General features: G+C 52.4%; 7 protein-coding genes across 7 annotated transcripts; 3 read left to right on the plus strand and 4 right to left on the minus strand.

Annotated features, from left to right (window-relative positions):
• Positions 1-1,336: 1,336 nt before the first annotated feature.
• LRP88_14621 (sugar porter family MFS transporter) lies at positions 1,337-2,946 on the minus strand (the record flags this gene model as incomplete). The annotated part of the gene is made up of 2 exons (XM_083250959.1): positions 1,337-2,736; positions 2,787-2,946. 2 exons carry the CDS (start codon positions 2,944-2,946, stop codon positions 1,337-1,339), a joined length of 1,560 nt encoding a protein of 519 aa, XP_083093359.1.
• A 693-nt stretch (positions 2,947-3,639) lies between these two features.
• LRP88_14622 (uncharacterized protein) lies at positions 3,640-4,522 on the minus strand (the record flags this gene model as incomplete). Its single annotated transcript, XM_083250960.1, has 2 exons — positions 3,640-4,299; positions 4,349-4,522. 2 exons carry the CDS (start codon positions 4,520-4,522, stop codon positions 3,640-3,642), a joined length of 834 nt encoding a protein of 277 aa, XP_083093360.1.
• A 331-nt stretch (positions 4,523-4,853) lies between these two features.
• LRP88_14623 (uncharacterized protein) lies at positions 4,854-5,537 on the minus strand (the record flags this gene model as incomplete). The annotated part of the gene is made up of 1 exon (XM_083250961.1): positions 4,854-5,537. One exon carries the CDS (start codon positions 5,535-5,537, stop codon positions 4,854-4,856), a length of 684 nt encoding a protein of 227 aa, XP_083093361.1.
• Positions 5,538-5,794: 257 nt separating this feature from the next.
• On the plus strand, positions 5,795-6,941 carry LRP88_14624 (NAD(P)-dependent alcohol dehydrogenase; the record flags this gene model as incomplete). Its single annotated transcript, XM_083250962.1, has 2 exons — positions 5,795-5,806; positions 5,859-6,941. 2 exons carry the CDS (start codon positions 5,795-5,797, stop codon positions 6,939-6,941), a joined length of 1,095 nt encoding a protein of 364 aa, XP_083093362.1.
• Positions 6,942-7,713: 772 nt separating this feature from the next.
• LRP88_14625 (uncharacterized protein) lies at positions 7,714-8,629 on the plus strand (the record flags this gene model as incomplete). Its single annotated transcript, XM_083250963.1, has 3 exons — positions 7,714-8,331; positions 8,385-8,535; positions 8,589-8,629. The coding sequence occupies 3 exons, from the start codon at positions 7,714-7,716 to the stop codon at positions 8,627-8,629; spliced, it is 810 nt and encodes a 269-aa protein (XP_083093363.1).
• Positions 8,630-12,187: 3,558 nt separating this feature from the next.
• LRP88_14626 (uncharacterized protein) lies at positions 12,188-13,894 on the minus strand (the record flags this gene model as incomplete). The annotated part of the gene is made up of 2 exons (XM_083250964.1): positions 12,188-13,585; positions 13,649-13,894. 2 exons carry the CDS (start codon positions 13,892-13,894, stop codon positions 12,188-12,190), a joined length of 1,644 nt encoding a protein of 547 aa, XP_083093364.1.
• Positions 13,895-14,481: 587 nt separating this feature from the next.
• On the plus strand, positions 14,482-16,422 carry LRP88_14627 (uncharacterized protein; the record flags this gene model as incomplete). Its single annotated transcript, XM_083250965.1, has 1 exon — positions 14,482-16,422. The coding sequence occupies one exon, from the start codon at positions 14,482-14,484 to the stop codon at positions 16,420-16,422; it is 1,941 nt and encodes a 646-aa protein (XP_083093365.1).
• Positions 16,423-16,708: the final 286 nt, after the last annotated feature.

Consider the following 16,708-nt stretch of genomic DNA (forward strand, 5'->3'; position numbering starts at 1 on the left):
ACTTACTTATTAATTTTTTTAAAAATCTAAAAAAAATTACTAATAAGTTTTAGATTTTTTTTAAATTTTATCTAAGCTTGCTAGCTTATAAAGCCTAAAATGGGATTTTTAAGCATTTTTTTAATTATTTTTATAATTAGGTGAGATTTATACTATAAAGTAAAAGTGTCCGGTTCGCTTGCTGTCCGGCTCGCTATACATGTACGTTAGATATTTTTATACTTATTAATTATTCTTAAGTAATCTTAGTATTATTATATACGCCGTCTAGGAGGTTATTATACTAGGTGCTTAAGTAATTATACTTATTTCTAAGCTTATAGACCTCATCCTCGTATGAGGCCGGGACGATATATTCTTTATTATCGTCATCTATATCTATCAGGATATTAGGCTCTTCTGGCTTAGTCGCGGGCTACCCCTGTTGAGGGGTAATAGGTAGCTTGCTGCGAGGGGTAGAAGGTGATCCAGTATTGGGTGCTATGGTAACGGTATTGCTCAGAGTATATAGTGCATTACTGAATAAGAGCTATTAATATGTGATAATCGTGTATTTCCTAAGGGATAAACTAGTTATATTAGGTTTATATTAGTAGGGAGTATTAGGCATAGTCTAAGCAATAAGGTATAAGTCACGTCTAGTAATATGCTTAAAGGTATTAAGTATAACTAAGTTATATTAATAGCTAGGGTAGCTAATATATAAGAAAGTGCTAATGAGTATATGCTATATACTTCGGGGCGTCCTTAGTGATCACCGTGTCCGTAGAGGCAGTCATAGTGATTATAGTAGCGATCACTTATGATCATGGGGTAATCACGGTGATCATTCATAGTGTCGTGAGTGATCGCTTTCTAATTAGAGGGTTTAGTAGGTATTTCTTCTGCTCACGTGACAGTGCTTTGTCAGGTCGTGACACACATGCTTATTATATACGTTACGTTATAAAATATACTTATGATTCTTTCTTATATACTAGCTACCTCAGCTATTAATATAACTTAGTTATACTTAATACCCTTAAGCATATTACTAGACGTAACTTACTTACTCCTCCTTAGAGTATACAACCTGGTTCACTGCTAATATAAACCCGTATAACCGGTTTATCCTATTAAGGACCTATACGATCGTTATAATAAGGGAAAAGAAAATAGCTAAAGCTAAGTAATTTACTTAGGAAGTGCATTAATAAGGAACTAGTAAAACTAAGATGCATTATTGATAAGTTATTAGTAGGCCTCCACCGGCTTATGAGTCGAGACCCTCGGTCCAGCAGATTCATATCGCCCCATTTATGATTCTGACTACCTATGCAAGGAAACAATCCTAGGGCTACACCTGTTCCATATGAGCCGCTCCCTCGGAAGATTTCTTGCCAAGTTTGTAGGTCTCCCGAGGAGCATGCTCTACGATGTCGGCCTGGTCACCGTCAAAAATGCAGGCAATCTCTTCCAAACTATACCCCTTTGTCTCCGGGAACAAGAAATACGTAATCAAGAAGAACATGACCAGCAGAACGCAGAAGACGATGTAGTACTTCCAACCGATGTTCTCCAGACCAATTGGGTTTGCGAATGCGGCGATGATCAATGAGCCGTAGATGGCGAACAGCTCAACAGCAATGCCCTTGGATCGTAGCGAGTAGGGGAAGATCTCGGTCGGGTAACCAAAGAGAAGAGGGGTCCACGCAATATCATAGTGAAAAAAGTAAGTAAAAAGGCAAACAACAACAACAATACCGGCCGATTTACTGCCTGTGTCAGAGTTGACAGCTGAGCAAGCTGTCCAAACAATGTATGAGACGAGCATGCCTACGCCAGACCACAGGAATAGTACTCGGCGACCAAGCCTGTCGACAAGGAACGCTGCGCTCAAAGCAGCTCCAAAGTTGAAAATTTGAAGCAAACCATTAATCAAGGTCTGGTCAAATGTGTCGGTGATACCCACAGTGTCAAGAACAAGCGTCAGGTAATATGACACGACTCCAATTCCATTCCACTGTGCCATCAGACCGGTGCAAACCGCGATAAAAGTTCTCTTTCGGTTCCCGGGGGTACTGACCAGAGCGGACCATCCTGTGGTTTCGGCTGACTTCTCCCTCTGGATAGTCTCGGCAATTTCCGAAAGCTCCAGGCTGATCAAGGGACTGTCGTCGGTGCAAGGATCATGATACTTCGTGAGAATGGCCGAGGCCTCCTGAGTTCGCTCTTGAGCTACAAGCCATCGGGGTGATTCTGGAAGCCACCAGAAGAAGACCAACTGGACCAACGGGAAACAAGCCTGAAGAGCGGAAGGTAGCCTCCAGGACACTGCGCCCTCATAGACTTGGGTGCCGAAGGTGGTCCACGAGGCCAGGATGGCACCGAGGTAGTATAATGTCCAGAACGCGGATGTGTACTTTCCACGATGCGTCGGGTATGCGAGCTCGGCAATAAGCATTGGACTCGGCTGAACGACAAACATTCCACCAAATCCCACAACGACCCGTGACACGACGAACATTGCGTAGTTTACCGACGCGGCTTGCAGCGCCGAAGCGATACATATCATTATAATACCGCTCAGGAGAACGGGCTTTCGGCCGAATTTGTCGGATAAAGTGCCCACAAAGGGGAGAGCGAGGACAGATCCGATGGACTGAGCGGCATTGACGAGTCCAAGAACCTCTCCTTCGGGATGGTCGAAGTATTCGCGCCATTGATGCAGGGATTGGAGACCGTTCATCAGGGAGCCTAAGGGGCAAACGTGAGCCAGGTTCAAGTTTTGGCAACGAAAAACAAACCATCATATCCTGAAACAGAACTTGAAAGCAGCGGGATAAGAAGTAGCAAGTTCAGGCGGAGGAGGTGTGGTTGTTGAAACCAGTACTTGTCTGAGCAAGGAAGCACTTCGGCAACAGCTGTGCCAACGATTTTGGCATCACGTTCTACTTGGGACGCCATGACTATGACAGCGTCAAAGGCTAGTGAAAGAAACAGCTCAGAGAAGATGGATGAAGTGATGGCTTCAGTGCATGCGTTGCAAGAGTTGAGATCGACAATGGGGAGACCTGTTTCATTTATGCAAGCTGCAACTAATGCTTCTCCGCAGCAAACTGACTCTCCTAACCCCACATGCTGTCCAAAACCTGGGGTATTACTATGGAGACACAGAGGCAGGCTAACTACGGAGCGGGTCGTCCGTGGCCAAGGGTGACTGTCAGCCGACCGGGAGATGATTACCGATCAGAGCTCAGCGACCGCCGTTTACAAGGATTGACGGTGGCGATACGACGGAAATCGAACGTTTTCCAGCAGACGAACGTGCAAATAGTAGGAACCCAGTCGTGGGGTGGTGCAGGCGATTGACACGCGTTGACTGTGAACTTTGAGCGTGCCTCGTCTCCATTCTCGTGCAAGCACCTGTAGGTTGAGTAGAATATTACCAATTGAACCTTTGGGATCTTGACCTGGAGACCATAATAAACCAACGCATGTCACACTGGGCTTATGGTGCATTTTCCAGAAAAACAAGGATGTGAATAACATCGTGAGCAGCAGTTAAGGAGAGGTTTGGTAAAAGCTTCAATTGAGCCAAAGGTTGCTTAGCAAATGGATATCTACCCTAGCTACCTTCATATCGTCTTTCAACTCTGTCTATCGAGCAGTATATCCACCGTCGATGACAAAGTCGGCCCCTGTCGTATAAGAACTTGCATCACTAGCGAGATAGAGGTAAATACCCTTGAGCTCTCTCGGATCCGCGTCACGCTTCAGAGGAGTGAGGCTGTACCATTCCTCCTTCATCTCAAAAGGGCAGTCACCAGAAATAGCCGTGTCGATGTATCCTGGGCTCACCGAGTTGATGCGTCCTCCCCATTTCGCCCACTCAACCGACAAGCTCTTTGCAAGGTGAATGCACCCAGCTTTGCAGGCATTGTAACAGGTCTGTTCCTGTGGAACATTGGCAGCATGGCCGCTCATACTGGCCGTAATGATGCCCACACCTCGCTTCTGCTCGCGGAAGACTCGACCAGCAGCGCGTACAGAGTAGTAAGCGCCATCAAAGTCGATTGCACGAACATTGTTCCAATCCTCAATGGTATCATCCAAGCCACCGGCCTTTGTAGGAATTCCAGCATTGGCAATCATGACATCCAGTCGGCCAAAGTCCTGCACCACCTTGTCGACGGTAGCCTCCACCTGGGTGTTGTCTCGCACATCCACCTGGTACGTCTTGACGGTGACTGAAAAGTCGCTAGCAATCTTTGCTGAGAGCTTGGCGGCATTCTGAGATGAGTGGTACCACAAAGCCAACTGTTGTTTGTAAGTACATGCTGAAAACTGTGGTGGGGAGGAGACCAACATTGGCGCCAGCTTCGGCAAGGCCACGAGCAACCTCGTAACCGATACCACCACAGCCCCCGGTGATGATCACAGTACGCCCATCAAGTCTCAGTGACTTGAATACGCTATCCTCGATAAGAGGATTTGGGTTACGGATGGACTGGCGTCCATTACCATTGCTGATTTGCGACATAGTGTAAAGATGAGTGAGCAGTGGCTAAGAAGAGGAAGCGAAGAAGGTATTTCAAATGCAGAGGACTCTGAGCAAGCTCACGGTAGTAGGTAAGTGGTTCGCGATACTCATATACACCACCCCATCATTATGCATACAGCTGCAACTGAACTGGCACCGGATTACCCACCCCGTTCATAGGAGATAGAGACACTAGGAGAAGCGTCGGACAAGTCTCCCGGGGGAATTGACCCCATACTGTTGATGAAGTACACTTTCTTACAAGGTGTTCAGTCACCCTTGGTTACGCAGGGTGGGAAACAGGGACACAAAGAGAGAGAGGTCAATTCGACTAAGCTTCCTCAACGCTTTCGATCAACAGGTCGTAACGTCCCCGACTTCGGCTCTCCACGTATTCCCCGTTCACCATGTCGTTTTCTTCTGCTCGCTTGAAAGCCTTCTCTAGGGTAGTTTCAATGCCCGCCTCTCTATGTCGCAGGGCGACTCTCTTCTGAGCCAGTCCCGACTCGACATGCACATACCAACGGTCGTCAACCAGACCAGCGATAACTTTCCAAGGCGCCTCGTCACTGAGCAGGTAGTTTCCCTCCAAAATGCAAACTTGAATGCTCGGCTGAACCATGACTCCATCATCGACGGGGTCCTTGACGGCATGATCAAACGTTGGGAACACGCTTGTTTCGTCCCTGCGACGGAGTTTGTGGACCATGGCCACCAGACCATGTCCGTCAAAGGTCCAGGGAGCTCCGCGGCGGGCGAGAGCTTCCGTTGCGTTAGGCCATAAACGGAGCGTGGAGAGGGGAAAGTGGAAGCCATCGGCGGACAGGGCAATGATCGACGGCCCATCAGGTAATGCGGAGACGATCTTGGCGACGTGGTAAGCAATCGTCGATTTCCCGGACCCCGGCGCTCCGGCGAGGGCCACAAGAAGCCGGACATTGTCACCCTCTGCCGATTGTTTTCTGGCCCATTGCTGCTGGATGCGTTCGGCCAGAGATTGATAGGTGGCTTCCATTATGCGGAGCACGAATTGAATGAGGATGAACAAAGTGAATCTGTCTGCACTGCACATTAACTGCGTCCTTGTGACACATGAGTTGGAGACAGCGTTATATGTGGCTCGACGGCAGCCTGTCACCCTAGTTCCAATTATCAGCCTTGGCCCGGAATCCGTCAAAAGGACATCCTTCTTCCCTTGCCCAACTACCGAGACGACCTTGCGTAGCTAGCTACCTAGGGTGTACACTTACTTCCCTGCCAAAAATCGTCATCATGTCCGAGATTGTGAGTTGCGCTACCATTGCATTGCTGCCCGAACTGCGACTAACAATAGCAGAACCACGCCTTCGTTCTCCAGGCAATCAAAGACGTCAAGTTTGAAGAGCGGTCATTGCCCAAGCTGCGTGATGAACACGATGTCAGAGTTCACATTGAACAAACGGGCATCTGCGGCAGCGATGTTCACTACTGGCAACGAGGTCGCATCGGCGATTTTATCCTAGAGAGCCCAATTGTTCTCGGCCACGAAAGCGCCGGCACAGTCGTCGAGGTCGGGGCCAAGGTCAAGAACGTCAAGGTTGGCGACCGTGTTGCCATTGAACCTGGCGTGCCCTGTCGACGATGCGATTACTGTCGCTCAGGCGCATACAATCTTTGTGCCGACACCGTCTTTGCTGCCACGCCACCCCATGACGGTACCTTGCAAAAGTACTACATTGTGGCATCAGACTATGTGTACCCTATCCCAGACCACATGTCATCAGAAGATGGCGCTCTTGTGGAGCCCGTTGCGGTAGCAGTTCAGATTGTCAAGGTCGCTGACCTCAGAGCTGGTCAGTCGGTTCTCGTCTTTGGCTGTGGCCCAATTGGTGTCCTCTGCCAAGCCGTCGCCAAAGCATCAGGCGCAAGCAGAGTCATTGGAGTCGACATTTCAGAGTCGAGAGCCAAGTTTGCCCGAGACTTTGCTGCCGATGATGTCTACGTCTCCAGCACCAGCCGCCCTGAGGGAGTTGACCCCGTCGATGCGGCTCGGGCCGTGGGTGAGGAGATTGTCAAAAAGTTTGGACTCGGCGAGGGCGCAGATGTTGTGCTCGAGTGCACTGGCGCGGAAGCCTGCGTTCAAGCTGGCATTTTTGCTGCAAAGAAGGGTGGAACATATGTGCAAGCCGGCATGGGACGCGAGAATGTTGTCTTTCCCATCACGACGGCGTGTATTCGTGCTTTGACTGTCAAGGGCTCGATCCGCTACTCTACCGGATGTTATCCCCAAGCAGTGCAGTTAATTGCCAGCGGAAAGATCCAACCCAGGAAGCTCATCACGCATCGTTTCAAGTTTACAGAAGCTGAAGATGCGTTTGAGCTGGTAAAGAGGGCAGAAGAGAAGACACTAAAGGTGGTCATTGAAGGTGTTCCCAAATAGACCGCTAGCTTACTTGTTCAATGAAAGCACCTATCTGGATGTGTTCAGCTTGTATTTCAACCATCTCCTACATGAGCATGAAGTAGGCTGGAAGACAAAGGGTCTCTCGTGGGCGCTATGATTGACACCACCCCGCAACTCCATTCTCTACCTGTAGTTTAACCATGTCCTCACACTCCAGCATCAAAGGTGGAATCATAGTCTTGAACAAATGTTGTGGTACACAAATGTGTTCTTTGTTATAGTTGAAGCCGAGATAACTCAGCCAGAAGATCGTTGTGGTACACGATTCCCACCCTCTGCTGCGAAATCTTCGCAACGACCAGCGCACCACCACATGCCCCGAGGCTCCTTGATGTCACTCATAACTTTAGGGTCTAGGCAGAGTGGAAATGGAAGAGGGCCTAAAATCCAGCTGAGGACGAAGTCGTTACATATCCTGGGTCTGAGTCATGGTGGCAATGCTGCAGCTAATCATCTCCTTCGGCCGAGAGCTGTCCGTTCCTACGCATAATGGGGGCTTACCTCCGGTTTGTGGGGAGGTCGGGATCGGTGAGGATGCTTGGTCGGTCACCTGAGCCAGGGTGACAGTCACCCGGTTCTCCATCCTATGCCCCGCCCCGCCCCGAGCTCAATACATGATCCTTGATCACAGTTGTATCATTAATAGCCCTGGGTTGACAGATTCCTTGTTCGACACAAGGCCAGCATTCATCCTTTCTCCTCAACTACACTACCCTTGCACATACTCACTACCGCCAGTACCGCCAACATGGTCCTAGCATCTCATCCCAATCCCTCGGCCCCCGTCCTCTCGCACTTTTCCCTAGAGGGCAAGACGGCGCTCGTGACTGGCGCTTCACGAGGAATTGGCTTGGAAGTGGCCAGGGGGCTGCTTGAAGCTGGTGCATCTGTCGCCATCACCTACTCAAGCACTCCGGAAGATGAAGTGGCCAAGCTTGCTCAAAGTCTGGCCTCAGCCAATGGCAACAGGACGGTCAAGACGTACAAGTGCAACGTGACTGATCGAGCTCAAGTCAACCAAGTCATTCAGACAGCTTCTCAAGAACTTCGCGGTCTAGATATTGTGGTAGCCAACGCAGGCATCGCGGACCACATCCCTGCTGAAGACTACCCCGAAGACAAGTTCCGGAATATTCTGGATGTCAACTTCAATGGAGCTTTCTGGACAGCACAAGCAGCTGCAAACGTTATGAAAGGGTCCAAGAAAAGGGGTAGTATCATTTTCACAGCCAGCGTCAGCGCAATTCTCGTCAATGTTCCTCAAAAACAGGCTGCGTACAATGCAAGCAAAGCAGCAGTTGTCCACCTGGCAAAGAGTCTCGCGGTGGAGTGGACTGACTTTGCACGGGTTAACTGCGTGTCTCCAGTTAGTCACAAGCCCCAGCTTAATCTCGCGACGGATACTGACTGAATGGCGAGGGTTTTATTGCTACTGATATGCTGGACGTCCACCCCAAAGAGTGGAGAGACAAGTGGTTTACCATGATCCCAGGAACGAGACTCTGTGATCCACAGGAACTAAAAGGGTCGTATGTCTACCTGGCGAGTGATGCTAGTAGCTACATGACGGGTTAGTTGTCGCTGTGTACTGAGGGTGGAGTAACTCCAGCTAACTTACAATAGGCGCCAATCTGGTAATTGATGGCGGCTACACACTCCCATGAGGCATACGCTACTTCCAGATGCTGTGTTAGCATTGGGATATGATGCTATGATGTATTGGAAATGTGTTCTTTGTTATAGTTGAAGCCGGGATAACCGAGTTAGAAGATCGCTACTTCCAGAATACTAATTGATTGTTTCCCAACCCTACTGGCGCTAGCTGCTCTAGTGATAGCATTGTTCCTTAATATGAAGCGAAATGTGTACAAATGGCAAACTTCAATCGCAATGATACCCTGAAAACTGATGCTCCTTTTGCAACCAACCCCTCGGTACCGCTCCAGAATCTAGACTTGTGGGGAATATCCTGCTCCTATTGGCTGACTGCTGGGCGGCCAGGGTAGAAGCCATCGTCCCACTTCCCCGCCTTTATAATACCATACCCCGACCCGTCCATCCATTTCCATCATTGTCATGTCATACTCACCATGAACCCCGATTCGGCCTCAACCCGACCACCCACCAAACAATTATACCTCAGGCGGCCAATACAATGTCAAACTTCAACACCGCCCTAGTTGGATCTTCGGAGCAAGCTTGCAAAGAGTGTCGGCGCCGCAAGGCACGCTGTGATAAAGGTCTTCCGACCTGCGGCTTATGCATCCGATATCGCCGCCACTGCTTATACGAGAAACATTCTCGAACACCCTTGACCCGCAAGTCAGTTATACGTTCCTGGTCGGCTCGTCTCGTGATGCATAGTCCTAATCCTAAGCAGATATCTTACCGAGGTGGAGGAGCGTCTTGAGCGGGCTGAAGCAGTGATCCAGCAGATGCGCACATTGATACCACCCAACTTGAGAACTTGGGAACCCCAGGAACCTCGCTCCCCAGTTGAAACATCGCCCAATGCCGCAACTTTCAATTTTTCGACGCCCGTTGTTGTTGAGGCAGAGATGAGCGGAGGTGATGCGAACCTGACAGAAGTGGATGTGGATTCGGGAACTGCTCTCACGGATCGCCCTGTCGATCGAGAAGCCTCCAGCGAGGATGTTGAGAATGAGAATGGCAATCAAAGTCAAGAACCTGTGCGCCAGAGAATGTTAGAAAGTCCACCTCTGTATGACTTTGAATGGTGTGAAAAGGAGGCGGGGCCAATTCGACGTCTCTCGCCGAAAACCAACCCTGAGGGAAACGATGAAGAAAGCCCCATGTCGGACGGTATGGCCTCTTTAACAGTTAACGAGCGTGGAGGTGGCTATCTCGGCGTGGCATCCGGAGCCGCCATGCTACGTCTGATCGAGCCTGTATCCCGACGTCGAACATCCTCGCGACCACAACCAGTCGACTCGCTGACTTATCCCATGCCTCAACAACCAAGTCCCAATCGTCATATTACCGAAACCATGATCGACGCTTACTTTCGACTTTACCATGTTAGCTATCCGATCGTTCATGAACCAACATTCAGGGCGCAATACAGCGAACTGATACCACGACCGAACGGATCATGCTGGACAATCCTTGCCTATGTTGTTGCTGCAATCGGTGTTTGGACATCCTCAGCCGCTTCGAGCCCAGCACTCGACATGGACCTTTTCTACCGAGCCCGATCAATGTTGAATTTCGATTATTTAGAATTCGGAAACTTGACCTTGGTTCAAGCCTTGACACTGATCTCTAACTACCAACAGAAACGTGACAAGCCCAACTCAGGATACAACTATCTTGGGTTGGCCGTAAGAATGGCCATGGGTTTAGGCTTACATAAAGAATTTGAAGGGTGGAAGATTTCTCCGCTCAACATGGAAATCCGTCGAAGAGTCTGGTGGTCTCTTTGCGTTTTTGATGTTGGTGCTACCATCACTTTTAGTCGACCCGACGTCTGGCCCTACAAGGGAGTCGATGTATCGTTTCCTCTCAATGTAGATGACAAGGTCAGCCAAAATCGGAGTATAGCAAGTTCCACGTGCTAACTTGACAAGGACCTCACTGCCGCCTCTCAATCCTACCCCCCAGAGAGCAACGCCATCACTCCTTACACAGCTGTTTCAACACAAGCACGCTTTCACGTAGCTGCGCATTTGTGTTATGAAAAGATCATCTCTCGACCGTTTCCCACTGCAGAAGAGCTTCTTCGCCTTGATTCTGAGCATATCGAACCATGGCGGGTATCTATACCAGCCTACTTTTCCGAGCAAGTTGAGGTGCCTCCTCGCTATGCTCTTAGCCAGGCTGTCATGTCTTGGAGGCTACGCAATTTGCGTGTTGTCATGTACCGGCCTTTCGTGATACGGCGCGCCTTGAAAGGGCGCGCTGGATCCGATGAGGCAAGCAACAAGGCGTACTGCCGATGTCTGAGTGACGCCAAGTCTTCGATTGAGATGATTGCCGAGTATTGGCGTGGGCAGGAACACAACAGACTGGCGGCTTGGTATAGTCTGTAAGCACATTAATCCCCCCACCCCCCACCAACCCATCCAGTGGCTCACACTATATATCCTGCAGTTATTTCCTGTTTCAGGCAGCTCTTGTTCCTTGCATATGTCTGCGGAACAATCCCAGCGCCCCAGAAGCAAAAGACTGGCGAGCTCAGATTGTATCCACTCTCCATGTCATCACAGCTCTATCTTCATTCAACACCAGCTCTGAGCGTTGCCATCAAATCATTCTAGATTTGTGCGGCAAATATCTGGACTACCGCCGCGTTGAACATCATCAGGATGCCTCGGATGCAGTCAGCGCTCAGCATGAACCTCCAGGCGCCATCAGCAATACCCTTGATATACAGACTGAGCCCTTGCTTGAGACACAGCCAGTTGGGGAAAGTCCTCAAACGCAGATCAATAGTATTATCAACATGATGTGGCCGAATGTACACCCCATAGAGGCCGCGGACGTAGTTATGGGCGACCAGGCTGGGTGGATGGAATTCTTAAACTCAGAAGCTGCTGGAATTTAAGTCAATGTGTTGAAGGGAACTCAAAAGTACACTAATATAGCTCCTTACGTACTATCTCCAACCTCTAAAGGTTTCATCTTCACCAAAGCTGCCGGCAGATGGCTGTCACGTGCCAAAATGGCCGGATTGCCGAAAGCGGCAAGAGAGCCGTTTGTCAGCAGGCCAGACGCAGCCGATGCGGGGTTTACCAACTTTATAAGGGAAACCCCATAGAAAGGAAGTAGAGCAGGAATCAAGACCGTCACACCCCTAGACCTATGTTTGATATAGCGGAAAAATTACCTGAGTGCCGATGAGGGGTCATCAAATTTCTTCCGCCTCTTGTATCATGCATCACGACGTTGGGTAACAAAGCCGGCATCGTAACGAACTTCGGCAAGGGGCCCACGGAGCAATCGGGAGCGTTCCAGACGTCTCGGCCGAGTGAATAAACTCCACGGCATTATGCCATCTCCCCGGCTTGGATCACAATAAATAAATGACTAAAGTATTTTTCGCCGTGAAACCAGGCAGGCAATATCTGCTCCGTATAGGCATATAATACTTTTCCCCATCTTGTATAGGTTCACAGTTGACTTGGTCAGGTTACATAGGAGGCAACGCTCCACCTAAGTATTATTATGCTTCCGAGATAAGCAAGACCTCAATTGTCCTGAAGTCACACATCAAACTTGTCCAGAGGCTCGTCGAATAGCTTCGCCTCAGTCATCGCAAACCGGCGGGCCGGAACCTTCTCGCGGAAGAGGACCTGCAACTCTCCATACGTGCGGCCCTTCGCTTCAGGAAGCCTGAAGAACATCCACACGACGCAGATCAGGCTGATGCCTGCATAGAAGAAGCCGGCCTTGGGGCCCCAGTGCCAGGCGGTGGGGTTGATCATACGCGGAGTCAGGATATTGCAAACAATACCCGACATGTTGTAGACTGCGCGGGCGAGGACGACGGTCTTGGCGCGCAGACGGGTCGAGGGCATCTCCGAGATGATGCAGAAGCAGACAGGACCGACGGAAATGTTGTACAGGCACGCGAAGACGAGCAGCAACGAGCCCGTCGCCCATCCCGTGGCCGCTGACTGCGCAGGAATGCCACACACGCCCATGCCGACGAGGACAAGGAGTCCGGCGCTGACGCCGAGCAAGTACAGGGTACGGCGGCCGAAGAGGCCCATGAGCCACCAGCTGCAGACGGTTCCGACAAAGCCGATTCCAAACTGGCCGATGGTCAGGTTTAGTGCGTCTGTGGTCTCGAGCCCGGCCTGCTGGAAGAAGTAGACCGAGTAGCCCATTAGTGAGGATCCGCAGATCATCTGGGTGGCGTAGGAGACGCATGCAATCTCTGTGCGGCGGAGGTTGACGCCGCGGAAGCATTCAAAGTACGTCGCGCCCTGCTGCTCCTTGCGCTCCATGGCGTTAGTGTGCATCATCATGGCCACCGTCGCGTTGGCCTGCTGCACGACCTCGTCGGTGCTTGATGGGGCCAGCCGTATGAGGACCTTCTGGGCGTCGTCGATGCGGTCGTGGCGAATGAGCCACCAGGGGGATTCTGGGGTGAAGAAGATACCGATTATGATGGGGATGGGCCACATCCACTGCAGGGCAAAGGGGATTCTGAACGCCCATTCATCGTCGCGCTGGATCGTCGCGCGAAGCACACCCGTCGACAAGAGCTGGCCCATGACGAAGCAGAGGTTGACGTAGGTCGTGAGATATGCGCGGAGGGCGACAGGGCAGAGGTCGGCGGCGTAGGCCGTGGCGATGCCCTGGAACACTCCCCAGGGCATGCCGCATAGGATCTGGCCAACAAGGAGCACCTCGATGCGAGGCGCGAAGAAGGGAATAAAGATGAAAGCGGCCATGACACCAAGCGCAATCTGCATCGTGTGCCTATAGCCGAGCCTCTTAGTCATCCAGCCGGCGAACATGAGGCCGAGGATCTGTCCGCACAGCGAGCCGTTGGTGAGGCCCGACTGCCACTCGGACGGGACCTGATAGCTGCCGTCGGGCTGCTGCTCGCCGAACTTATTGGTAAACTGGGGAAAGGCGAAGAAGGAACCGATCTGGGAACTGTCATGTCAGGAATCTCGTGCTGGACCAAGGTCAGGGTCGGGGTGTGCACTCACCAAGCCGAGGTCGAACCCTTCCATGACGATTGACGTCGACAGCAGGGCCGAGAACATGATGGCCTTGGGATACTCGCGGACGGCCTGGCGGAACGACATTGCCTTCTGCCTGTCCGTGGCCTCAGCAGCGGCCTCGATGAGATCTTTGTTCTCCATGTGCCGGGCCGAGGCGAAGGCTGGCGTCGTAGTCGCCGCCGCCATGATGCCGTTGTCGTCCTTGTTCTTTTCAGTAGCAGGGACGCTCATCTTGTCGTTTTGATCCATGTCAGATGCTAGAAAATGTAGTTGATCTGCGAGCGAGTGAAGATGTTTCTATTTTGATCTGTCCTGCAGACAGGCCCGATCATGTCTTCTTATACCTTCTCGCGATGATGCCTTTCTCCAATGGCGCTCCATGTGGCATGACTCGCTGGAGAAGATTCTGCCCCACGGTATAGTTGATGCTTGCTCCGTCCGGGGTCCCCAATGCGGGGGGGACCCGCTACATTTCGTCGTTGGCGGGATGGGGATGTAGGACATGAGTCTCGTGGACGGCCGGAGAAAGGGGGCGGCGCGGAGAATCTGGCGATTTCGGGGAAACCTGTGCGTTCCGGCCCCGAACCCCCGGAATCGCCGTCCGTCCCTCGGGGCATCTATCGCAAGGGCTTAGCGGAGCCCGAATCACTGGGACCTGTTTACTTTCTTCATTTTGTCTGGTCCCTTGCACTGCCTGGGATAACTCCAGCCGTTGCCTCCTTTCCTTAAAATTCAATAGTGCTGACCAAGTCTGTCGAGTGCTGGGCAACAACTTGCACAAAACCCCAACAACCGTCAACAAGCCTCAAGCAATCATCATGCTGACCAAGGCCCGCCTCCCAGCCATCGCCATCGGCAATGGCCGCCTTCTCGTTACGACAGACGCCGACGGGGAGGTCCTGAGCTGTTGCTGGCCCAACATCGACTCGCCGAACAACATCTCCGTCTTCTCGGTGCACCCCATCCCGGCGAGTGCTCAGCCAACGTCACTGACAGAGCCCGCAAGGTACGTCGGCAACACGAACGTCGCTCATGGCCGCAGCGAAAGCGGTATCACGTACACGGACGTCGTCGTCGACGCGGCCGGGGGTGCCTCCCTCGAGACGGACGTCTACGCGCGTAAGATAACTGGTCCGCACCCAGACCTGGGCATCTACGTCGTTCCTGAGACCGATGGCCGCCCCGGCGCACAAACGATATACTGGGATGAGAAGTCTAAGGTTCTGCTCGCCTTCTGTCGCCACGTGTGGATGGCAATCGGCTGCGGCCGCGGCGCCATCACAGACTTCCACTGCGGCCGTCAGGGTTCTGATAGCTCTGCGATACACTTCAAGAACAGCTCCAGCCTCCCGGGCGAGCGTATCGCCTTCCGCCAAGTTGATGGCGCGCTGCGTATCCGTGGATCGGAAGAGGACACCATCATCCACACTGTCTTCGGCTCGACGAGGGAGGACGTCCTCGCAGCAGTCAAGGCCCAACGGGCTACTTCCTGGACCTCGACGGAGACAGCCTCACACGATCATGCTGCCAAGGTGCTAACTGAGTCGACACTCCGCGGCTGGTCCAACAAGATCGATTCGGTCCTCCACCGGTCCTGCCTCGTATGGGACGTGCTCACCAACCGCGGCACGGGAGGCATGGTTGCTGGACCGGACGTCAAGTCAGGTATCGAGTCCGCCCCCGGCTACGCTGCAAACTGGGGCCGTGACGCCGCCTGGACACTCCTCGGCGCGCTGGCCACCGGCCAAGTCTCCCTCTGCCGGCGGATGATCGAGTTTGCCTTTGCGACACAGTCGCCCGAAGGCCTATGGCTGCACCGCCACCACACCGACCATGCCATCGCCTCGAGCTGGGGCCTGCACCAGATCGACGAGACGGGCATCTTGCTGTTCGCCATCGAGGCGTACGTTGGCAAGACGGGTGACAAGTCTGTCCTCGAAGGTCGCTGGGACGCCGTATGTCGGGCCGCCGAATTCCTAGTCGCCAGCCGTGATCAAAAGCGCGGCCTGCCTCTGCCGTCCGTCGATCTCTGGGAGGAGCGCGAGGGATACCACCTGTACACGGCTGCGAGCTCCATCGCCGGCCTCCGTGCCGCGGTTGAGCTGGCTAAGACGCTGGGCATCGAGGCTTCCTGTGCCACCGAATGGGCCGAGGTCGCTGACAGCATGCTGAGGTGCACGGAAGAGACCTTCTGGGACGGCGAGCGGAACCGCTTCATCTGCTCGCTTGAGAATAGTGCTGCCTTACCTATGGTGGACTCTGAGCGCCCCGAGCTCTCGGCGACGGTTCAGACAGGCGGTGCGAGGCCCAAAACTGCGATCCCGCAGTATCCAAACTGGCGTGATGGGCATGTAGATTCCATCTCGTACGGGCACGACATCTCGACGCTGGCGCTCGCCATTCCGTTTGGCATCTTGCGCCCTGATGACCCGCGCGTCGCTGCCACCACCGACAGCATCTATGCAATACTCTGGAACCAACGCGTCGGCGGTTTGAGCCGTTACGAGGGCGACTCGTATGGAGGTGGCAATCCGTGGCCGTTGGCAACGTTGTGGCTTGCCATGTATGAGGCTGGCCGTGGCCGTGGGGACAAAGCGCGCGAGATGGTCGACTGGGTCGAGAGCCACACGACGCCCGCCGGCCTCGTGCCGGAGCAGGTCCACAGGACCGAGGGGACTCCTGTCGCTGCCGTACCGTTGTCCTGGTCGCACGGCATGATTGCCCTCGCTGTCGCTGCCGTCCTTGGCAACAACTCCTGATGATGGCTTGCTGTTCGGTGACGAGATGATGGCTTGACGACTGTGAAGATGATCAAGATGGGGCTTCGCGGACAGATGGACCTGTAAATAGAGGTTTCAATACATTTGCGCGAGAAATACACGCGATAGATGAATAACGCCACATTCAATGAAGGCTTCATATCTGTCAAGTCAGCAAACCATCCTGAGCCCCCGTAAACGCCAAGCCCCGCCGGACACAGAACGGGCTGCCAGTCCCTCGGCTCGTGTTGTGGTATGATTGTCTTGCGACAGTGCATCTATTGTG

This window comes from Fusarium phalaenopsidis (assembly GCF_050370095.1).
Source record: "Fusarium phalaenopsidis strain FUZ10S chromosome Unknown contig_32372, whole genome shotgun sequence".
Classification (NCBI taxonomy): domain Eukaryota; kingdom Fungi; phylum Ascomycota; class Sordariomycetes; order Hypocreales; family Nectriaceae; genus Fusarium; species Fusarium phalaenopsidis.